Below are 24,109 nucleotides of genomic sequence, written 5' to 3'. Positions count from 1 at the left end.
CCCTCGCAACCCTCACACCACCCTCCAACTCACGAACCTGGCAATCGGCGCCGCATCCCTCGCTTCCCATCGTCGCAACTGCGTGCTCCGACCGCAGCGTCCGCGTCTACAGCTTGACCTCCTTCACGCTCCTACATTCTATAACGGGTGGGCATAAGCGCAGCGTGCGGACTGTGTCTTGGAAACCAAATACACGCGGCCAGAGTGTGTTGGCGACTGGGAGTTTTGATAGTAGTGCGGGGATATGGCGGAGGGAGGAGGGTGGTGTGGGACGCGAAGAGGACTTCACGGGTAGGAGGGTTGGTGCAAGTGGGGAAGATAGTGATGGAGACGAACAAGACGACGCAGACGACTACCAATTCTCCTGCATCCTCGACGGCCACGAATCCGAAATCAAATGCCTAGCCTGGAGTCCCAGCGGGCAATATCTAGCGACGTGCTCCCGCGACAAGAGCGTGTGGATATGGGAGGAGCTCGAAGACGATAACTTTGAAACGGTTGCTGTGCTGCAGGAACACGACGGCGATGTCAAGAGCGTGGCGTGGCACCCCGAGGAAGATTTACTGGTTAGCACGAGCTACGACGATACGGTTAGGTTGTACAAGGAGGATGCGGATGATTGGGTTCAGGTGAGTATGATTGAGGGGCATGGGAAGACGGTTTGGTGGGCGGAGTTTGAGGGGGGTGGGATGGGTGGACGGGATTGGAGGAAAGATGTTACTGGTATATCGGATGCGTCACAACAGCAGCGAGCGGAATATATCACGGAGCTGGAACGATCGGGACCGCGACTCGCGACTTGCTCGGATGACTGCACGGTACGGATATGGCGTAGGAAAGCGAAAGAGGGGGATGACAACGCGAGTAATAAGACGGGCGTCCCTAGTATCATCCGCTCGGCGGCTATCGACGAGGAGTGGTATCAAGACGCTGTTCTGCCACAGGTTCACGAACGCGCTATCTATTCGGTTTCTTGGAGTCGCAGGACGGGTATGATTGTTAGTGCGGGGAGCGATGGTAAAGTCATTGTTTATAAGGAGAGGTGGAGAGGACAGGCTGGTGGGGAGGAGATGAACGTTGATGGCGCACAAGCGCAGAGTCCGACTGAATGGGTGGTTGTTGCGGAACTATTTTCTGGGCATGATGTCTTTGAGATTAATCATGTTTGTTGGGCGAAGAGGGCGGATAAGGGGAGGAGGAGTGAGGAGGAGGAGGTTGTGCTTACTACGGGGGATGATGGGGAGGTTAGGGTTTGGGTGGTGGATGAGGTGGATGCGTCGAGCGCATGAGTGTACTATGTAAGAGTATACACACTTATGCTAATAGAGCTGCAATACAGATTATAGAACTCTGATCTTCAATGCTCAGACTTCGATGCTCTACTCCTTCTATGTTTATGTTTTTGATTGTGAGGATTACGATATCCTTTTCGGCGCGACTTGACCGCAACAACCAGATATGCGAATGGTATTTTCTCCAATGTACGCTGTAGACCTCAACATCTGAGTACTTCGACGTAAAGGCATGATGACACGTTCTCAGATCAGGCACAGGGTCCAGAAGTTGGCAGGCATGGGTGGGTGGGGGAGGTGGAGGGGAGGTGGAGGGAGGTGGTGGAGGTTATGTCCAGATGATAGCACTCTGGCCTTCAATGCTCAGACCTCCGACATTGATCTCCCATACCTAGGTATCATGACATATTGTTAAATATCAGGGTCCAGAGTCCAGAAGTTGGCAGGCCCCTGTCACATGCGAATGATGCAAATGCGAGGAATCAGGATGGGAAATGCCACACGTGGGCCATGTTGGAGCGCTCAACCAGTCCGCTCGCGTCAAGAGCGTGTGGCGCAGGGAGCGTTGGGCGGACTGGCGTCATGCCAAGGTGCCGATCAGATCAGGATTCAAGGAAGCGCGAGAATTTACGGAGCGGCAGCTAGACGCAATCTACGCGTGTCCAACATTATACTAGCCACGCCGTCACCGTCTATCCACTGTCTATCTACTGTCTCACCGTCTCTGCTGTGTGCGTCTGCGATGCTGCGCAAGGCCGTCGTCACTTCCTCACCCATCTAATTGGCGCTTGCGCATAATTGCCCCGACCTCGACCGTTATCACCCGCGTGTTCCCCCATATCTGGGCATTGCGCACCCGACGCCTACTCCTACTCTCCACACCTACAGACCACTCCGCCCTCTCAACATAGTTTTTGAGTTTGCACGTGCAGCGTAATTGTCCGTAATTGCCTCGACCCCACGCCTATGCCGCCAAAACGAAAGCGGTCCACCACTGTATCTTCGGTCAAGAAAGACGCCATGGACGCTGTGCAGCCCTCATCGCGCGACGCCTCGGACGAGGGTGCCGAGGACCCTGTTCTCCAGGCCGTCGCGTCCAAGAAGGAGCGCCAGGCCGATGCTAATGGCACCACCACCACCAAGCGGGTTCGCGTTAAGAGCGCCCACGGCGACGAAGATACCGACGAGGATGAGCGCGCGAGCAAGAAGAGCCGGCGCACGTCATCGCTCGCCGGCGACGACCACGGCGAGGGTGGTGAAGCCGGCAGCATGCGCATGGAGCCTCCGCCCAAAGCTGGCCTGGTCGACCCCGTAGGCTACAAGACGAACCCGCCGCCAGAGGGACGCCCGGTCAGGATATACGCAGACGGTGTTTTCGACCTCTTCCACATTGGCCACATGCGCGCCCTCCAGCAGGCCAAGACGGCCTTCCCCAACGTCCAGCTTATAGTTGGCGTTACTGGTAACAAGGAGACACATAAGCGCAAGGGTCTTACCGTCTTGTCGGCGAGAGAACGTGCTGAGAGCGTGCGCCATTGCAAATGGGTCGACGAGGTTATCGAGGACTGCCCGTGGATCGTGACCGCCGAGTTCCTGTTGAAGCACAACATTGACTACGTCGCCCACGACGATCTTCCCTACGGCGCAGACGAGGGTGACGATATCTACGGCCCGATCAAGGAGCGAGGCATGTTCCTCGTCACCCAAAGAACTGAGGGTCTCAGCACAACAGGTATCATCACAAAGTAAGTCTGCCAACTCAATTCCTCCTGCCTATACTAACACACCCCAGAATCGTCCGCGACTACGACCAATACATCGACCGTCAACTCAAACGCGGCACTTCCCGCAAAGAACTCAACGTCTCCTGGCTCAAGAAGAACGAGCTCGACGTCAAGCGCACCATGGCCGAGCTGCGCGACAGCATCAAAGCAAACTGGACAACAACCGGCCAGGAACTCAGCAAAGACTTCCGCCAATTCTGGCAATCGAGTCGCCCTGCATCCCCTGCCCGCACACCCACGCGCGAGCAGTCGCAGGCGGAAACCATGGAAGCAGCCACGGTTGCTCGTTCTCCTTCTGCGATTTCGCGACTCAGTCACCTTGATATTCCGAGGGCGAATAATACGAGGGAGAGTAGCGAGTTTGCCGCTGGGTATAATTTGGGTTTGATTGGTGGTGTGAGGTCTTGGGTACGTTGTCTCCATCTCCATAACCCTGCTTAACCGCAAATACGCGGACATGAAGAATTGAGAGGATGAGTTTACTAACAAGATGATTAGATGGCACGCTCCCGCCGCAACCTAAACGACAGCCGCCCGCAATCCCCCATCGACGACAGCTCCGACGAACAGGAAGCTAGGAGTCCCCAACAACACAAAGGAGAACAGCAACAGCAGGAAGTCACCCGTGGTCGTACGGGTAAACAGACGAAGAGCGAGCCGGCTATGGATACTGCGGCTTAGGATGCTGTGAATTGGTACCTATATTAGGGCTTTCAAACCGGAGGCAAACGTCGGCCTGAAGCGGTAGTCGGGTCGATGTTCCTGGTTTAACCGTTGGACCTAGCAAGCACGCAAGCAAGCAGATAGTGTGGATTAGGCTGCTTGTGCGACCGACCGACGGATTGTGTATACGTGGCTAGGTGGGAAAGCCGTTGCACGATGAAAAACGTACATTATCATAATACTTATTTTCCTTGTTATGGAATACTGGCTCAGCCTCGTTTCTTCCGTTTTGCTCTGCCTTGCTCTGTGCTACTAAACCTCATCTCTATTTTCATACAATCTAAGCTAACTCACGACAGCGTTCACCAGAGTCGATGTCTAACCAATTGTACGACGCAGTAGTAATAGATGGTAGCACTGTAATAGCTTGTATACACTGCTGGTCTTCGTACAATATACTTCGAGTGCCATCTGATGAGAGAGAGCTATACAAAGCTTCAAATATCTGAAATTTCGATCAATCATCGTTCGGGCGAGGAACCTTTACATCGAAGAGGAATGCAGAAGAGTTAGAGGGATTGCGACTAGCTCTCCTTGGATAATAGAAGGAACGCGTAACGTCTGCTTCGCTGGTAGCGATGCTGGCTGATGTTGTGCTGTCAAACCAACGTTCTCCGACTGGGTCGGATAAAAAGGCAATGACTGCGCCTGCTCTTTCCGATAGCGACTTGCAAAGCCTGCCTCGTTGTCGTTGTTAGGTCAAACGACAGCTTGCTGCGACTGGTCAAACGGGTAGTGTGCTTGTTACACTGAACAATCGCTTGGTTGGCTTGTACCGTTGTCTCTTGTACCCGCGTATCTTTGAAGCAAAAACATTGTGGCAGTGTTGAAAGAAGATGGCTTGCTGATAAGACGAGATGAGAGATTGTAGGTATGTATTGATGAGGTACCAGTATCCTCACGGTATCACTACGACAATTGTATCGTGCCATCTTTACTTAGTCTAAAGCTTGTCCCGTTCATCGACGATTAAAGAGTAATACCAAGCTTTTGGTACATCGAGACGGGAAAGAAGAGTCATCGCTCGCACGGCTACGATACTGTCCTGGAGTATCATTCGGGATACATAACAACGCACCAACATCTACGTTACCCCCTCGCGCGCACCAACATCCAACATCCACCCTACCCCAAATCCCAGGCCAACTTCCAACGACTTTGTAGCCTCGCATGTGTATCATAACCTTCACAACTCACCCCCATTGCGCCTGTCCTCCAGCCCCCTCATCCCCTTACATCCGCCTGTGCCCCTACGCTCGCTCGCTCAACCCCGTTCGAGCGTGTCCGGTGGGCGCGAGGTTGAGCCAGACGATGTGGGTTGAGGGCGAGTGTAGCTGGTGTAGGCAGTGTGGGAGGGAGGGGGTGAGGGAGGGGGTGAGGGAGGAGAGGGTTAGGGGGAGGAGAGAGAAGGAGAGGGAAATAGGAGGGAGGGGGTATGGGGATGGTGGAAGGGGGAGGTTTGTTAGGTGGGAGGGCTGAGCGGAGGGAGATCGATGAAGTTGATAGGGTGGAAGGAGGAAGGGGAGGGGAGGGGAGGGTAGAAGATGAGGCGGAGTGGACGAGGGAGATGCGATAGGGCGGGTAGATTCGTAGAGGTAGAGGACGGGAAAGTCTAGGGGTGGGATGGACGATAGATACTAGCTGTGGAAAGATTCTCGAACAAGAGACAGTATGGTACGCGCCGTTGACTCATACTGTACTCAATCTTGTGTCGCACTGATCACTGAAGTGGCAACTTTTGGGAGATGACGAAGGGAGAGTGTGCGCCGTTGACTCAGAATTGGGTCATGATCTTGTTCGCGCTGGTTATTGAAGCAGGAAACACCCTAGAGACGCATGAAAGAAGAGTATGCACATCTGATCCAGACTATGGCGTGATCGTATCTCGTGCTCGTTATTGGAGTTGTCCATTGGGGACGGGATGATCGCAATACACCTAGTTTTGAGACGTTTTGTCAAACTGAAAACTCTTCAAAGATGAGCAACTACTACCTCATAACGAGGAACATGTCCGTGGATATCCCATGAATACCCCATGAAGTGGCTTGCTTCGTCGTTTCTAATCACTGTGTTGTCGTAGTGAAGCTGACGCAAGACGACACGTTGTCGCGGTTGAGAAACTTTTTCCTTCATAATCGCAACGCAACGCGGGGTTTGCGAGGTTTACGTGTCGACGTGACTGGACCGGGATGTAGAGTCGAAGTGAGGCATGATGGCTGTTCGGCACTTTGGAGTGGTGCCTGACGATGGCGAAATGATCTTCCAGGATACTACACTACCAACGAGCCTTCCTTGCGCTTACGTCGGGACCTGCATTATCAACAATCCACCACATGACGGGCGGAGGACGTCTGCGAACATGTTCAAGTCCTTGGACAATCAAAGCGATAACCACTCAGCGTGCGCCGGGCGAGGGGGATAATTAGTCCGATCCAACGAGAGTGCATCGTGTGACATCGCGACTTCCTAAGCGCAGCAGCAGGCGCGGTTCTGCCTCAGAACCACACCGGCGTCTCCAGCCCTACTATATTATAGATAAATGGGGCCCTCCATGTTCCCGTTTTTCTAGATGCTCTTGGTCCCACCCAGACTCGCTGCACGCGGTATAGATCGCCTCACACCCGCGAAGTGATATACGACCAGCGCCTCTCCACACCCAGGGCCCTCCTTACTAGCAGCCCCTCCGTTGTCCGCCCGTCACCAGCCGTCGCTTATCTGTCATACCATGAGAGGCTGCTCTGCTTTTGCCCATCACGATCTGCGACACACGAACCGGACAGGTCTTCTGAACGAGTCGGTCCTTGGGCACTCGGCAGTTTGTCGGAGCGGCAAGGCTGCTAGATGAAGCGGTTGCGTTTCAGTCGCCTTTGGATCCCGCGCCCGCACGCCAGGACGTCCGACGATCGCACTTGTGGACGACTCATGATGGCATCGAAGGGGCCAGGAACACGACTGACGTCGGTGGGTCGACTGTCTAGAAGCTGGACACGACGTGCGACGCGTCTGCTTGCCATCGCAGTCCATGGATGTGTGCTGCATGCAGCGTCCGGTCAGACTGGGTCAGTCGCGTCGAGGACAGCGACACAGGACTGGGACCGGATTTTCTTTTCATCCCCCCCGGATAGCAGCGCGGATGCCAAATGCTCGCCCTACTTTCAATAAGTGAGGCGGCCGTGATGCGCTCCCCGGTGCTGCAGCCAATCACGGGTGGCTGCACGCGGTCTCGGCGTGCTGGGCCTGCACATCTGCTGCATTCTGCTCCCTCACGACATCGTCGGATACCGTGTCTGGCGAGCGAGACAGCGCTACTGCGGCTCCGCGTTTACCGTCTGAGGTCTGTTAATTGCTGTCGCTGCTGACTAGCGGTGTGCAGTCGCCGCTGGGATGACACGCGTTGCAGCTTCACGCCCACCAGACACGCCCGAGGTCCCCTACGGAACGCCCTAACGCCGTCGGTCGTTCTGTGGCGATCGCCTCCCACGTCCCAAAGTATTGGATTGCACATTTAAGATATGGTCAGAGCATAATCCACGACGTAGTCACAGGTCTGTGCCCGTCTTTTAAACAAGAATGCAAGGGCACCCGCTCGCACCTAACCTCAGCCTCCGACCTTGCACAACCACCCACAACGACACAAACGTTGTTTGATTTCCGCAGCGTCACCTTGCAGCACTCGCACGCCTTACCTACTACTCCATCCAGTAGTACCCCTTCCTGTCTGTCTCTCTGTTTTTTTGCTCGTTCCGCGCTGTTGCACTTTGCTTCTGCAGCAAAGTGGTTTTCCTACGAAGCCGTCTCTTCACGCTTCGCATCGTCACTCTTCTGTTTTTGTCATCATCGCGAATGACCACTTTGTCCTGCTTGCTATGAGATAAGCCTCGACTGGCATACAAGAGATCCTATTGATCTGGTATCCAACGAGGGCACATGCAAAAAGGTACGACTTGCTAAGCACGATCCCGCGTCTTCGTGCTTGTCTGACTCGGGAGCTATCTCGTTCGTTCCAGCGGCCACCCGTCGCTGCGTCAAACAGCCTATGAACACGTTTCTGGCTTGTGTCTTACAAACCGCTCTGTCTTGGATAGTTTGTAAGCTAACGAGTGGTAGTTGGCGCTTGTAGCAACCCCATGCGCTTTTCTTGAGCCTTCGCTTCCCCAGGCTTCATCGTCGCCATTACGCACACTCGCGCGCTCGACACCTTCCCGCTTTCAACCGTCGTCGTACACCCTACCTACGTCATCTTATGAGAACCCGGCCCACCATGCAGCAGAACTGCGGGAGCATCCGTCGGCGGAAGGAGATGCGTTCCCAGCCGACCAAGCCTGTCAACACAGCTTCCTCTTTCGGACCTGGCTTTGCTTCACGGTCGGCCATGGATGTCGACGACAGAAGCGCCTCCACGTCATGGCATAGTTCTACGACGTGCTTGGATGGACAGATGGAAGAGACCGCGTCAGGACCACGGCATGCAGTTGTCGAGGTTAGATCAAGAGATGGAAGTCCAGCACGAACGTTATCACTTTATCACTCCACCATCCCAGAAGAGCTCGCAGGATATCTACGAGTTATGATGCCTGGAGAGACAGGAGTGGAACAGTCTGGCGAGGAGCTGGCAGAGAACTTTCTCGAAGCATTAGATCTACCGCCAGTTACCAAGCAGTCGTTGAGCGAGCTGGACATTCAGAGCATCATCACCAACATCAAGTTACGGCATGACGTCAACTTCGACAGAGACCTCAGCTTCAGACCGAACGTCGATGGCGTCAAAGGCCAAGAGAAGGAGAGAGTAGCAGACAAGTACTGGGGAGCGTTGATCGCAGAACTGGTACTTTACAATCGCATGTTCCACGGCACACCACCACTGTCACCAATCCAAGTCGAAGCTTTCACACCATATGCGCAACGGCGGATACCGATCCTGTTCCAGAACGTCCGCGATGTTCTCAAGAGCCTGGTTCCCGATCGCGACCATTCCAGAGTGGACGAGCATCTCGATGTTCCTATGCTGATGCAAGCTATCGAACGAGGAGTGTGCGATCTGGGGCGGTTGTCGGAGTGGATGGCGCAACTACTCAAGGAGCACTGCGCGCCGATGCGCGATATTCTTGTCGACGAGATGGTCACTTGCACAAGACTGGGTGAGGCGGACCGCAACCTCGAAAAGATCGTAGAAGGCCTGAGGAAGCTGTTCGGCATTCTAGAGGCCATGAAACTCGTAAGTTGCCTGATAGAATTGAGATGTGCTCAAGCTAACTCATGTAGGACGTCGCGAACCACCAGATCAGAAATCTGAAGACGCTCCTGATCGAGGACAGCGTCAACTTTGAGAAGCACTACCATCTCGACAGACTTGTCCACGGTAGGGCAAGGGTCAACATCAACACAGCACAAACCTGGTTCACCGACGCAGTCGATGAGTTCGGCCCCCACTGCTCGCCACGACCCCGAGCTGGCCCATGTTTCGAGCTGGAGGTATTCACTCGCGCAGTCACAGCGATCACATTCGGCCGAGACGGACGGAGTGACTTTCCCGATACCTTCTTCCTAGACCACGATCGCCTAGCATCGCTCAAGGCTGAGGTTGACGATCTCGTCATGTTTGAGGTCTGTATGGAGATGTACACACAACTCGCCCGACAGCTCGGCTACCAAGGCTCCATGACGCTCGCCATCGGCCAACAACTCCGCACCGCCCTCTCCGCCATCATGGGCGAGGCCGTAGGCCACGGCCCCCAACAATGGATGCTGAACTCCGAAGCCCTCTCCCTAGAAATCCTCCGCCAGGCCTCGCACCTCGCCGGCCAAACCCCCTCCTGCAGTTTCGACCACATGGCCGAAGCCAACCAACACCTCCGCACTCTATTCGTGCGCAGATCTTCCTGGCACGCATCCCGCCTCGAAGCCTCGCTCCTCCCCCAGATCCTCGCCAACGTCGACCGCCACAGCACATCCTCGCCCATCGAACTCTTCAACGCGCTCGTCTCCATATCTCCTTCCATGCCGCCTCTCCCCTCATTGTCTCGACCCAACATCGCCGATACGTTTGCTTTTGCGCATTTACATCCCGAGACGGCGAAATTGACTGATCTCGCTCATCGGATTACGCATATTATACTGCTTCACTGGCGCATTTGGGGTCCTATTGCTTATGTCCAGGAAGACGGGTCGCAGCGCTCGGCTTCTGCTGATGGGAGTGCGATGGCGACTCAGGTATCGCAAACGCAATCGCAGTCGCGACAAGTGGCTTCGAATGCTGAGAAAGATGCTTCTGTTCCTACGAGTATGCGGACGGGTGAGAAGCTGGATGCTGGGCAGGAGGCGCATGGCTGTCATCAGTCGCTTCCGCAATAACACCCCACACCAACACGTACAACATCTCCTCTTCTTTGCTCTTCTTCCTATCATCGGGTTTCCTGGCGTTCAAAATGGTTTAAATCACGATGTTCATTTGGCGCAACTGGATTTCCTGCCTTTTTCACGATACCACTTTCATGCTCACGGCGCTGCGGCAACACTATACGTTGTAATAGAATGTATTCGAAAAGACTGACTGTTGGCTTTCTATTACTTTTAGCGATGGGATGTGGGATGTAGCATTAAGGGAGTATGATTACGGATTCTCCATATCAATGAACGTTATATTTGTATGTTGTTGTTCCTGTTGGTTTGGTGCTGTGATGTGGTTACTGCTCTACTGCTGTCACCAGGCTGTTTACTGATGTCTTCGTGTTGCGATATCTAAGTGACGATACTCTAGTGCCATCGACTGCAGCACTTCAACGTGTTGCCAACGCATATTCCTCGCACGCACGAGAGTAACCCAAATCCGTCCGCCTCATCACCTAATCCAATTCAATTCTCTAAGCACTACTTCTCTCCTTCGCGCTTAGGCCATCCATGTCAGCTTTTCATCTGATCGCGCGCCTTCTATCACCCGTGGCGACACCGCGACCTTGGTATCAGTATCAATCTCTAGCCTGTAAACTCTTCGTTCGCCTGGACGCTGGGGGCGTTGGTTCTCGTGGTGGATAGTAATCGGGGTGGATGTACAGAGGTTGGTATAATGAGGCTCTGAATACAAATAGATGGGCCAGGGGAGATTTGATCAAGGCAGGGAAGGAAGATTGAGCGGTCCATCTTTAGACGAGGAGACAATTATTCTCTCGCAGAAGGCCTAGATACATCTGTCTCATTCTCAAAGCTCGTACCTCTCAGGTATCACAGAGACGTGTAATTGATAGAGGTGACGTATTTATTTCTTAGATCGTTTGGGCGATTGGAGATAGGCTTTGTAACGTCTTATATTCAGACATGGCGCTACACTTACTTATCACAAACTAAACCGCGTCTATTGGTATTGCGTCATAAGCTCCGTCGCCTCTTCTTTCTGCAGTGACTTCATTGATCAGATAGAGCCAAGACCAGGCATCAGTCTGAGTCAAAGGCGAATCCTCTTCCCTCTTCCACAATTGTGGAAAGTGTCTAGGCAAATGGCGATTAGCGTCGAGCTAATCCAGACGTGTCAACGAGTGTTTGCTGGCTCCTTTGTTTATTGCTCTCCCTTCCGGTCGCATTCCATGCAGATAACTCACCTTAACTGTACGACACCCAGCATCCACAAGAACAACATGGCCACCCACGTGAAGATGACCGCGAACCAACCCCCGTCCGAATACTTCGAGGAACTGTGAGTACGCAGCTCCCCTGAATGTTTCCTCACTGACCATACTAGCGCGCGAAACAACCAGCTCAACTCACCTCTTCTGCGTCTTCCCGGAGAGACTCGCAATCGCATTTATGAGTACGTCTTCTTCGATTCAGAAGTGGTTGCGAAGGAGCGTTGGGGACCCCAGGATTATTCGATGCCTCGCCACAACAAGAGCGTGATTTACGTGCTCGCGACCTGCCAACAGATCCGCCACGAAGCTACCAAAATCTTCTGGGATAGATGCACCATCAACGCCAAAGCGATCTGTGACATACAAAGAGTCAATCTTTACATGGGCCCGGCAAACTCCGCTCTCGTCACGTCTCTCCTTGTGGATTCGTACGCAGTGACAAGCTTAATTCATCGGAGCGGCGCCCTACCACTCCGTGTGCCGTGGGATCTCCAGCAATTCCCGATGCTGCGGAAGCTTCGTGTGGTTAATATTCCTCACTTTCCCCTCAAGGCACAGGAAGATATACTGCGTGGTATCTCCGCCCTGGGAATCGCAGTTGAGTACAAGTACCTGGAGGAATAATATGACATCAGAGCAGAATGGAAGTGTACTCAGGGGGCGCGATCACACAAGCCTTGCGACATATGGCTCATATAGGATGAGTCTCACCTCTCGCATCCTGGAAACAAGCGGGCGGACCCCATCGGAGACTAGCGATACTCAGATGTATCAATATGCGTGCAACAAGGAAGAAAATGGGGAAGAATACGTGCGCAAGTAGTTGCTCGCAATACAATTTACAGTGATGGCCTCAAAGCGGCGACCAAAACAGTGACTCTGGGTGAACGGACTTGCACTCCCGCATCTAGAGAAGTCTACATTACCTCAGAAATCTTGAAATCCTTAATGTTTGTACTAATGGTAGTCTATGGCGCATCTGTTCGGTTTCTTCCGTCCATGAAGTGGACCCCCATCGCAGCAACTCCTCGCCCCGAACCCACGATCTGACCCAGCGCCAAAAGTCCGGACCTTCTACTCGGTCCACCTGCTCTTCAGCTTCTCGATTCGACCTGGAAAGTCAGGTTCCCGTCTCGAGACACGACTAGCGGTCACTAGCCATCATCTAGACCCGGCATCCTGATCGCCGGCGCGGGAGATCGCTCCGCTAGTTTTTCGGTACCATCGCCATGGCGTCGCTGTATGGATACAAAAACGTGTCAGATTACTTACATAGCACGCATAGCTCTCCTTTCTAGCAAGATTTTCGTCGTCTTGGTCCGAACGGCTGCATGTTTCCTCCCGCTACACGTGGGCACGGTGCGAAGATGACGCACCAGACCCTGCAGCGAGTCGAGTTCGCGGCTGTCACAACCGTTTCCGGGCAGGGAAGTGTGAGGATGGTAACGGCGCGAAGGAGGAACGGGTGCATCAGCGTGAGTCGAGGGCCTTGGTGGTTATTTGTTATGATCCACTTCAACTGGGTATGAGCTGGTGCGGTCAATGTCGGCGGAGTCGTATAAAGTAATAGCAGGTTCCTCGAGATGCAGGCACATACTCTGTCTGTGGCTTTGCTGATCATATTCGTCTTGAACCCACAATGGCGGCGCCCATGAACGATGTCGATCCTTCTGCGAGGCTGATTGCACCGGACGGTCTACCGCTCGCCATCATCGTCATCTCGTCCATCTTCTTCGCCCTTTCCATCGTTACCGTAGCGTTGCGAACCTATATCCGAATTAAGAAAAGGATATTCGGCTTGGAAGATGCGTTCATGGTTGTTGGCACGGTACGTTCATCACCAAAGATTCTGCGACTAGGGCTATACTAACATGACCTCAAAGATCGCATACATCCCTGTTACAGGCCTTGCTATCTATGGCTGCCTCGCTGGCCTCGGTAGAATGAACGAGGACCTCAATGCGTGGCAGCAGTCTGAAGCTATCAAGTACTACCTCATCTGGATCTTGGTCTACGTTGTTGCACTTGCGACTGTCAAATCGTCAGTGTGCATCACGATTAGGCGAATTGCATCGATCAAGAAGCCTATGAGAATTACCGTCTGGGTCTTGCTAGCCGTCACATGGGCGTCTTTTCTTGTTACCTTCGTTGGAACATTGGCTTACTGCCAGCCGGTGCGCGCTTTGTGTAAGTATGCCCAGTTTGCAATGGACAGGTCGGACAACACTGACTAATATATACAGGGACTCCGACGCTGATCATGAGTGGCGACGGAGAGTGCGCTTCGGCGGAGACATTCCTCATCATCGCGCACACTGCTACAGTGTCGACAATCTTGACCGACATGGCCCTGGTAGTTGTGCCGGCTATCATCCTATGGAACACGCAGATGAAGAGACAATCGAAGCTTCAAGCATTCGGACTGCTATCGTTCGCCTCGCTGTAAGTCTCCATTTCTCAAAGCAGTACGACCAATCACTAACAACACCAGCGCATCAATCATCACAATGATACGCATCCCCTTCGTCAACAAATTCGAGTCCCAGACCAACCTCCCCTTCTGGGTCGCCCACATCGTCCTTTGTTCGAACGTCGAAACAGGCATCGGTTGCTTCGCCTCCTCCCTCCCAGCCCTGCGCCACTACTTCCAGAACGAACGCGACAACAGCACCGACCCGAACAGCAAACATCGCGTGGCAACGACCATCACCGCAGGCGGCCGCTCGCGCAGACAAAGAGGAGGAGACAGCTACCACGGCCCGTCGGATCATGGCTTCAGCTTGTCGGCTGTGCATCATGGGCGCGATCAGGATGCTTGGGAGAGGATACACGATGGCGCGTCGGATAAGAGCACGGCGCCGATGAACGATAAGAGGATTTATCATGATAGGACGTATACTGTTGATGTTGAGTCGGCTTGATGAGAAGTCCTTTTACTCCGGACGCACCTCTATAATATCTACAATGAACCCAACAGAGATCTTCCTTGCGTTGTCATGCTCAGTCTTCCGCTACATAGCCTTTGCCGTTTGAATCAATAAGTTCAGCGTCCTCTCCAAAAGTCGCCTTCATCTTCTTCATCCATTTCTCGTCTGCATATCTTCTTGAGAGCCTGTCGTATCCCCACACGAATTTCTTTACCCCAGCAAATGCACCCTCATGACCACGCGTGTCCATATGAAAATTAAAAGCAACGCTATAATCAAGACGAACGACCTTAATTTTGTCGCGCAAGCTCTGGCTCGTATTGAGCACGAGGCTACTCATATTGGGGTACCTCAGGTGAAATATGGTGCTTTGCCAGAAAAAAGGAAGGGCTTCATAGCGGCACTGAGTGCAGCTCTGCGCTAAGCTCATCGGGTAAGGCGAGCCGGGAGGGACTCGAAGGTCGCGGCGGTAATGAACGAGATGTATGTCATTATCATCGAATACATAGAGGTATATCTTATTCCGAAGCTCGGCGGGAAGGCGCAGAAGAGGTGAGTCGCGCTGGTTCGCAGCGGTGCTATCGCAATCTGTCAGCTCGGAGTCGACATTTCACTGTCGCTGTTTCTTACATGCTGTCGAGATCCATTGTCACCTCGACGAATTTGAGCTTGCACAGTGATGGGGTCAGTCGGAGAGTTTGTTTGTTGTGACTGAAATTGGAAAGAGATTGAGGTTGTCAAGTGTGACCGGGTGGTTGTTATGGTACAAGGTGGCGCTAGCGCACGTGGCTATCTCGCTTGCCCTCCGCATTCACTGGGCTATTTCGGGCTATGATACCCCACTAAGACGTATATGTCAAGGAAGTGACTTCTATACCCGGGATTCCAAAATAGAGAATGCGATATGTACGACAACCACCGCCTTGAGATTACTCCGTCAAATCAAAGGTGAGCTCCAGGTTACGATCCATCAGCATCCCGATCCATTCCTTCACTTGTTCCTGCCAGTACGAACTCAAATCCCCATAAACATGCCAATACTTCAGCCCCGGTAGATAGCTTGTATATCTCTGACAGTCTTTGGTGTGCCGGACGCTCTTATAATTGCGCCGAAGACAGTCCGACGCCGTTAAGCTTGTTGACATGGCCCTTGTGCGGATTGACCTCACTCTAGCGAGTAATTCTGGCTTTATCCTATCCACCATGTACCTTATATCCGCAAAGTGGTAGAATGAAAGGGTGGTTTGAGAGTAGTATATTGGCTTCGACTCGTGCTCGATCTGCTTGCAGGTCTTGAGAAGGGCGGTTCGGGGAGTGTTGTTGCCACAGAAGGCAAAACCGTATATGCGGTTCCGAAGCTCGCCTGGAAGTCGGAGGAGGGGAGATCCCAATTGGTTAGCGGCAGTGCTAGTACTTCTGTCAGTGGGATTTCTTGCACGTAATCGCCAGGTATTGCTTACATGGCTTCGCGATCCATTTTTCCTGATGGCTGAGTGTAGTGGACGGGAGTGTCGTAAGCAATGCAACAGCGGACCTGGTGGTGAGTAGGGATAAAAAAGCCTTCAACACGCTACAGAGGTCAAGGCACCACATACGCGCTTGGACCAGCTGATCAGGTGAAGGTGAGTGAGAGAGCGGTCACCTCGCGCTCATCGATTGGATCGTGGTAGGATATGTCGTATACCTTCGCGCATACTCAAATTCTTCAATCTTACACTCCAATCACCCTCGTATCCATCTCAATGTATCGATTCCTGCCACCAAACAACCTCTAGCTCATGATCATTGAATGGCTCTCGTATAGCCAGGAACACGTCCCTCGAATCTACCTCGTGGTACTGGGGCGTAATCGACACCTTCCTAAGCCCCTTGAACGAATGAAACATAGCATTGCGCTGTGACCCCAAATCCACAAGTCCGAAAGATCTGTTGTTCATCAACACCAACGTCCAAGCCGTTCTCCAAGGAATGATGATATGCACTATGGCTTCATGACCAGTGAGAGTAGCGAGCCTTTTTAGATCCACAACCTCGTCTACTGATATTATGGATTTGGAGTAGAGAAGTGGTGTGGCTTCGGCCCGGATTTGGAGACAGATTCCAAGGACGTGGATACACTGACCGATGGTGGGTTGATGTGGATGGATGCTTAGTATATGTCGCCGGACGACTACTATGTCGTTGATGCCGAAGATATACGCGTACACAGCGTTCCGTAGCTCCCCAGGTAGACGTAAAAATGGTGAGCGCTGTTGGTTCTTCGTTGTAGTCTTCATGATACGGTTTACGCGTCTGTGACTTTGAGCGACTGTGATTCAAAGCAAATGAGGTCAGAACGGGCTGGAATAGACGCAGTAGTAGTAGTATTTCAAAGCAACTGGAGTAGGTGGTTGTATATCTTGTGCGTAGAGAGAGCTACTTGAAACTGAGAACATAGTACATATACTTTCCCCAAGTGATGGGTACCCATGGAATGAGCTCAAGAGTGAGCGAGCAGTGTCGGAATTTGCTAACATTCCATCAAGATATCTTTAAGGTATTCTCTACTTCACCATATGTAGCTATTCCATCGAGATATCCTCAAAGTATTCTCTAATTCACCATGTGTAGAACTGCATCGCGGCGATTTTAGAAGGTAACAGAATGTCATGTTAATTAAGAAAGAGGTACCAGAGCCTTCACGTCGGCTAGAGAATAGTCCAAGAAGTCAAGTGACAAAGGAGAGAGCAAGCTGTGCCCACATAGTCCATCCCACCCGTGGGACTCAAAACCCGATGACTTGCATCGACCCCAGAACTGCTGTACCAGCCAACAAAGCGAAAGATAATTTGTTCATTACGTCGTCCTGCTGCGATGTTTTATATCTGCTCCCGCCGTACAAAGTTGATGAGTGCATAAGCCCCACTCGCTACCGCTGCACCCAGCATTGGTCCTAGCCAGTATATCCAGTGGTAGCTGGTGAACCCGACAACGACCGCGGGGCCAAAACTGCGTGCTGGGTTCAAGCTGCCACCGGTGAAGTAGACACTGCATATCTCGGCGATGAATAGCGACATTCCGATGTACATTGGTTTCGCTGACCCAGCTTCCAGCATGAGGATGCTGAGGACCAGTTGCGCGGTGACGAAAGCTTCTAGGAATAGACCTCTTGTGACGGAGATGGATGCGTCAAGCTTGGTGTCGATGGTGAGTTCGCCAGGCAAAAGACCGGAGACGAAGCCTGCTGCGGCTATAGCAGCGATCATCTGCGCTATGATGGTTTGGAGTGCACGGTGCCAGTGGATCTTTCGTGTGAGCCATAAGGCGGCAGTAACCTGTGGAGAAGTAGATTAGCGTCTGTTACACTGCACGTGTATGATGGCTGTATGTGTTCCCGATGTTGCATATGGTGTTATCCAAGTGCCGGGGTCATACGAACACAGGCTGCGTGGCTAAACTTACTGCTGGGTTGAATTTACCGCCACTGATGTCGGCGAAGATGGCGACGTTAATGGCTAGAGAGATACCAAAGGCGAAGGCGATGTACAAAAGCTTTCCCACATCCGGTATGGGGTTCGAGCTTGCGGTCAAGTCGTTGGTGCCGGCAGCGTTGAGTGCGATTTGAGTACCAGTGAAAGCCAAAGAAAGGAACATGAAGGTGCCAATAAGCTCTCCCAAGAAGGCTGTGGCCTCAGTCCGTAGGAAGTGATGCTTTCTTCGGTCTTCCGAGGGAGGTGCTGTAGAAGGCTCATGGAAAGGCAGACCGGAGTCTTTCTCTTTGTCGTGGTCGAACATCGCGTATGGGTGACTAACAGCAGTGATAGAAGAGAAGGGCCTTAAAGGAATGGGAGGTGAAAGCACAATGGCAAGAGATGATCTCTGTTTGTAAGAAACGACGTGCTTTTCGAAAGCCATTATATCTGATCACTGAAATGGGAGGAGTAAGGTGGGCACTCCCGATTTTCATATTCGCCTGTGCGACCCGTGCTCCCGTGCCCACCTGAGAGAGATCATGGTTCCGTCCTCCTGGGCTGAACGTTGTCTGCTTGGATCAGCACGAGCCTGTTGTTGGAGTTGGTATCCATGCACCGCGCCAGGCCAGGAGGCGCTGATGCATTAGCGGGATGTGCGTTCCGACTGGTGTGCCGGTTGTAGCGAGATTGAAGAGTCAAAGCACGATGGAGCTAGAACCGAGAAACATCACGAGGGTCGTCTGACTACGCGCCACAGCAACTCAAAAGTGATGAGGGTTGTCTTCGTCGTCAAGATGAATCATCCCTTCCGAGCGCTACTGGACTCGACGTGGTGCAGCAGTAGGCAATGTGTCGTCTATTGGGAGCCATCCGTGACACAGGAATGCCATCTCAACACGCGTCAATAGCCTCACTGTCGGTTTGAGAAGAATGAATGCGATTCCTGCGAAGCTGGTGTGCATTGAAGTTCGAGCGTTGCCAAGCGTGGAGCCAGTAGTCAGGCACGGCCAATGTTTTGACAGGTCGTTCGAAACGTTGGTCGCTCCATAGTACTATCCAGACGCGTGCTTCGCCCCCTAGTGGCGGCTTCAGGAGAAGATATTAATCGATGTCAAAGCGATAGTTGCGCAAAGATGCTTGTCAAAATTCCAGTGTTGGGTGCACAAGCGTGGAGTGGGATGCTCCAGTGCGCAGGTATGACGGAGAATTAGTCGCGAAACACGAAGCTTCAGTCCGCGGAGGTCGTATACAGGTTGCTCCTGTAGACGCACTTGAAGGCGACGCGTGGCAAGTGATGCCGGGATCCTGGGAGAGATTGCAACACTGCCTCCCTCCATGAAGGTGTAGAGCTGTTGATGCGCTGCTATCGCGTCGATCGCCTGCGTGAATTCAGTTGTTGGAACCGCAAAACTTTGTACCACCGACCTATTTCCACATGTGTAATCCAGTTGCGTTGGTGTGCGACGTGCCTCAGGCCAATCCTGGTCTTACGAAAGTTTGGTTCCGGTGCACAGGACTGGCGTTGTACGCTTAGGCTGATCACCCGCCCACAGCCAAACGTAAAATGACATTCCCTGGGTGAACAGTACCTCCTTTACAGTACAGTGACTATCAACTAGTGTATAAACAAGCTGACGTTTATTGGGATTTACCCCACGTAATTTTGATAAACCGCCGGCATTCAATAGTGAGAAAGCTCTTCCATATCGTGCGTTTGCACTACCAGAGGTCGTCTGAGCGCGTGCAGGAAGTCTGTAGATGTTGAGTTGGCCAGTTGCCGATGCAAATATTCCGATAGTAGGAGGGTCCCTGTACTGAGTGTCGAGTTTGAGGAGAAGACTGTAGCGACTGCGCATGCTTGCTAGTGGTGCCGTTATCCGTGACGATTCAGACAAAGTGTAAGCTTGTGGCGAGACGTTGACAGCTCCGCCACAATGCGCATTCAATGGCCTGATGCAGAACATGCGAAGCGCTGATGGCTTTCTTAGTATCGCCCTGCCTTTGATGAGTAGTTTCAGAGTCTCTGTAACAGCTATGATGTGCTCGGGCCGAAGTTTTAGCTCTAGCGCGCCGTTTCACTCGAAGATCGCCGAAACAGGACACAGGAATGACACTTTCGAAAAGGCCATATGTGGTCGATGCGATGCGATGCGAGGTCTTCGTAGGCTACTTAGGGCGACCAGGCTTTCCATCTTGTCGCCGGTCGACCTCGGGAGGATACTATGGGAGTGCCAGTCCTGATGCGAATCGCGACGCACGATTGAACAACGCCCAGGTATCAGACGGTGGCCTGGAAGAAGCGCGAACAGTATATGATGAGGGGCGTCGCTTTCACACGGCTGTTCACTCCGGACTGACTGGTCTTGATCGCTCGTGGGTGGACATGTTGCTTTAGACGAGCGCAGCGGGACCACCGGAACCTTCTGAAAGTTCGCATGGGCGAGGTATTCGCAAGGTCACGATGGTCTCCAGAGCAAAGAGCAGGGCAGTAGAGCGACTCCCCAGGTTTGTTGACGGGTTGTTGGGTGAGAAGATAAGGAGATGGAGGAACTTCCGAACCCTGCGCAAGCTACGGAACCTTGAGGCAGGGGCAAATTTCCACGAACGTTAGCGAGCCGCCGCCGGATATCGATTTGGGTACGTGGAGATCACGCCAAGAGCTAAAGGTGTCGGATACGAAATAGTACCATTGCTTCTGTTGAAGCTAAAGTAGACTTCATGATTGAGTGTTGGGTTAGCTGCACCTTCACGGAGTCGCACCCTAGATGAGTGCATGATGCCCATGCTAGTGCCGCAAGTACATTTGCTAGACACCGTTTACTGGAAGGCCTCATTTGCAAGGGATAAGCAGGTGTCTTTCGCTGTCGTCCAAGAGGGAGCACTGTTCTTTGCGGGTGTTGTTTTAATGTTCGGCTTCGACGAGAATTGCTGCCAGGCGCCAAGACGATGTGCCAAGGCGACGCTAGTGCCTCCCGCGCCAGGGGCATTGCGGGTCTCGCTCGCAAGCGAGCTTCTATCCTCACATCCCCCACGAGCCGGCAGCGCGCACGGTATCCCACGTGCATGTTCTGGACTGCGAGACTCTGCCAGATGCAGAGCTAGATCGAAAACTGAAGGGCGCCCCTCAACGTCGGCAGCAGAAGTGGTATGTTTCTCGATGTGTGGCTTGAGAACCACCAAAACTACGCGAGGTTGGGACTGAACGAGTCAAGTGGCTCGTCAGGACTTACCTTCTTGTGGTACTCGAGCAGCCTATTTCGATATGTGGCACGATTTTGCTCGATTCACTCAGCTACGCCTCGAGAAAGCCATGATGTTTGCATGCTTCAGCTGCGGCGACTCCGCCCTCCATGGCGTAAACTTGTTTGGATCGTAGTGAGGACGAACTCTTGCAAGGTCTCATCATGAACATATAAAGATCCATACAGGCACAGAAGATACAGCCAGCAGCAACAGCAGCCTCTTCTCTCATTCACTTATCCGCTCAGTCACTCTTTACGGTCGAGCAACCCACTATCTTTAATAATGAGGTATTCATACGTTTTCTCTGCCGTTGCGGCCTTCGCCGTGGTCGGAGCTCAAGACATCGACTTCGCTGGAGTTGATGCTACGCCTGGTATGATCTCTTCGATGAAAGACTAGTATCATGCTAACTAGAAATAGACCCAGTCATCAACATCATTCCCGGCTTGAAGGAACAAGCAGTTCCTTTCGAAGTAACTGAGGCTATTGCGGACGTCGTCTCCGAGGTCGTCGCTGATCCTCTCGATGTCAAGCCTGTGTCTGAGCCTTCGGCCGTACCGGAGATCAAGAAGCATCTGAGGCGTGGGGCCTGCGACCCTGAGCCCAGCAACCCCAACACTTACGGCTTCGACCTGTCGTCTGCTAGCAAGTTCCGCGCCGACTCCAAGATCGCATCTGTGGCCAAGGGTGCTTCCACACCCTCCGGATACTTCAACACCTTCACCAACTTACAAGGTGCCAGCAGTGCCTACGGATACCTTGGCTACAAGGTAGTCGAGACCTACGACCCCTCTCACTGCGCATCTGAGTGTAATTCCAAGGATGGATGTCTCGGCTTCAACATCTATGTTGAACGCGACCCTTCGGCAAACCCAGGACCCGAATGCCGAGACCCCGAAGCTGTTGCCAACATCAAGTGCTCGTTCTGGGGCGGACCAGTCTACACCGACACTGCCAACAACAACGGACAGTGGCGAGAACAGTTTGAGGTCGCCATCGCTGGAAGCAACGGCTACTCGTCTCTCACGACACAGTCTGCTGAGGGTTACAAACAAGTCGAGCTCAAGAACAATGCGATCAACTCTCCTCTCGACTGCAACAAGCAAGGCTCCTACATGGGTTACAAGCTCTTCGTCCAGCCCGCATTCGATGCCAAGCTCTGTGCAGCTGCCTGCAAAGAGCAGAACAAATGGGCAACTGAACACCCACCTGCTGATGGCAAGCCGCAGTTGTGCCGCTACTTCAACACCTACATTCTGCTCAAGAACGGTGTCTCGCAGGGTCAATACTGCTCCATGTACACTCAGGAGTGGGATGCTTCCTTCGCGACGAACGATGGCCAATACCGCGGCGACGATCACTACACCATCCAGTACAGCTTTGGGTTCACCGATGAGAGCGATGATGGTGTACCTGTCTGCCCCAGCGACATCTCATACCTCAAGTCAAGCGGCGATGAGTTCTGCAGCAGCTACATTGGCTACTCCCAGCCGACTACAACTGCGACCGCTACCGCTACTATCACACCAGCTCCCCAGACTGCTACAATCACAAGGACCGTGACAAGCACCTCCACTTCTGGAATTGCGATCGTCACGGCGGCCAAGTTCAACGGAAGACACGCCAGACGCGCGGATAACAGCACCGAAGTGACCAACGACGTCGTTGTCGACCCTTACGAGATCGCAATCGTAGCCGTCAAGACTCTCTCGCACGAGGACGACCCAAGCATCTCAAAGCTCAACGATACCATGGCAGCAGAGCTCAACAGGGCCGTTGAGAAGCGTGACCTCGTAACACCGGCTTCTATCGCAGCTTGGCCCACCAGCAAGATCTCAGCAGCTTGCTCTCAGGTCGCCACCGGCACCGTCACGACCACTCAAACCATTACTACTACTGCCGCGACCTTTTTCGCGACCGAGACAAAGGACTTCCAGACCGTTGTTGTCGTCCAAAGCACCTGCAACGTTCCCGCACCCAGACCAACAGCCCCTTCATACACCAGGATCGCAGGCGGCGACCCATCAGAGGGCGTGCCCATGGTACCCGGCCCCGCAGACCGCCCCTACTTCAACGAATACTTCACCCTCAACCTGCCTTTCGCTGTCAAGATCTTCCAAACCTCATCCACGCAGATCGGCATCACTACCGGGGGTGTCATCACAGTGGGAGATTACGTGTTCAATGCTTTCGCGGAGCAATTCTACATCTACGGAGGCTGGAGACACGGTATGTTCTACCGTGTTGATGGCGATATTGGCGCTCGCAAGATCCACTTCTCCTGGTTTGCGGGTACTATTATGTGGGGTCATGAGCGCTTCCACGTTACGGCCATGTTCGACGAGGCTAAGCCTGGTGTTCTCACCACTAAGGTCTTCGACACTGTAGGCCAAATTGATAACAGACGCACCATCTCTGTTGAGGGTGCCGGCAAGAACGTCGTCTTCGCTCAGTGGGGATCCACCAACGTCCACGAAGGCCAGGAAATTACTTTCGATACTACCAGTGCTGGAAGTGTCTCTGCCAAGGACTTCGATCGCATCGACTGCTGTACGAAGACAGGCTGGGAGTGGCATGTATGCTCTGAGGTCTAACCGACTCACCTCCATAGTCGACAGCTCCTTCGAGCCTCATCTTCCCTTTCCTATATCCTACCACACACTGAAACCCAGTATCTCATATATAATCTAGTAATGTAATGTAATGTAATCACATTTCGAGCGTTTCTGCACTACAACCGCCATCGTGAACCCCCCAACATGCGCCCTCAAAGCGAATGTCATCTCACAGAATCCTCAACATCTCCCCCTCACTCTCTTGTCTCTCTCCATTCATAGCACCATGCAAGTAAGCATCGCCTACGATCCTATATCCCTTTTCAGATTTCACTAACACAAAAGGAACCCTACACCCCTTGAAGACAGCAATGCAATTCCCAACCTTTGCCGAAATGGGCAGCAAACCAACCATGCCAAGCTCTGTACGACCAAATTGCCGCCCCTGCATCCAAGCGAAGTGACAGCCCTCGAAGTCTCTTTGCTTGAGCTGCAAATCAGCCTGAACAGAGTG

The 24,109-nt window shown here is 52.8% G+C and overlaps 6 protein-coding genes across 6 annotated transcripts; 5 read left to right on the top strand and 1 right to left on the bottom strand.

Annotated features, from left to right (window-relative positions):
* Nucleotides 1-2,258: 2,258 nt before the first annotated feature.
* On the top strand, nt 2,259-3,757 carry J4E92_008289 (uncharacterized protein; the record flags this gene model as incomplete). Its single annotated transcript, XM_051499642.1, has 3 exons — nt 2,259-3,037; nt 3,085-3,484; nt 3,575-3,757. The coding sequence occupies 3 exons, from the start codon at nt 2,259-2,261 to the stop codon at nt 3,755-3,757; spliced, it is 1,362 nt and encodes a 453-aa protein (XP_051350018.1).
* Nucleotides 3,758-8,060: 4,303 nt separating this feature from the next.
* On the top strand, nt 8,061-10,150 carry J4E92_008288 (uncharacterized protein; the record flags this gene model as incomplete). Its single annotated transcript, XM_051499641.1, has 2 exons — nt 8,061-9,014; nt 9,062-10,150. The coding sequence occupies 2 exons, from the start codon at nt 8,061-8,063 to the stop codon at nt 10,148-10,150; spliced, it is 2,043 nt and encodes a 680-aa protein (XP_051350017.1).
* Nucleotides 10,151-11,427: 1,277 nt separating this feature from the next.
* On the top strand, nt 11,428-12,042 carry J4E92_008287 (uncharacterized protein; the record flags this gene model as incomplete). Its single annotated transcript, XM_051499640.1, has 2 exons — nt 11,428-11,486; nt 11,532-12,042. The coding sequence occupies 2 exons, from the start codon at nt 11,428-11,430 to the stop codon at nt 12,040-12,042; spliced, it is 570 nt and encodes a 189-aa protein (XP_051350016.1).
* A 1,015-nt stretch (nt 12,043-13,057) lies between these two features.
* J4E92_008286 (uncharacterized protein) lies at nt 13,058-14,339 on the top strand (the record flags this gene model as incomplete). The annotated part of the gene is made up of 4 exons (XM_051499639.1): nt 13,058-13,246; nt 13,302-13,605; nt 13,662-13,860; nt 13,910-14,339. The coding sequence occupies 4 exons, from the start codon at nt 13,058-13,060 to the stop codon at nt 14,337-14,339; spliced, it is 1,122 nt and encodes a 373-aa protein (XP_051350015.1).
* A 2,864-nt stretch (nt 14,340-17,203) lies between these two features.
* On the bottom strand, nt 17,204-18,119 carry J4E92_008285 (uncharacterized protein; the record flags this gene model as incomplete). Its single annotated transcript, XM_051499638.1, has 2 exons — nt 17,204-17,659; nt 17,787-18,119. The coding sequence occupies 2 exons, from the start codon at nt 18,117-18,119 to the stop codon at nt 17,204-17,206; spliced, it is 789 nt and encodes a 262-aa protein (XP_051350014.1).
* Nucleotides 18,120-21,322: 3,203 nt separating this feature from the next.
* J4E92_008284 (uncharacterized protein) lies at nt 21,323-23,634 on the top strand (the record flags this gene model as incomplete). The annotated part of the gene is made up of 2 exons (XM_051499637.1): nt 21,323-21,413; nt 21,461-23,634. 2 exons carry the CDS (start codon nt 21,323-21,325, stop codon nt 23,632-23,634), a joined length of 2,265 nt encoding a protein of 754 aa, XP_051350013.1.
* Between the last annotated feature and the right edge of the window lie 475 nt (nt 23,635-24,109).

This window comes from Alternaria infectoria, assembly GCF_024043175.1.
Source record: "Alternaria infectoria strain BMP 0036 chromosome Unknown scaffold_16, whole genome shotgun sequence".
Taxonomy (NCBI): domain Eukaryota; kingdom Fungi; phylum Ascomycota; class Dothideomycetes; order Pleosporales; family Pleosporaceae; genus Alternaria; species Alternaria infectoria.
Note: the sequence above shows the minus strand (reverse complement) of the source record. Positions and strands in the feature narration are given on the sequence as shown.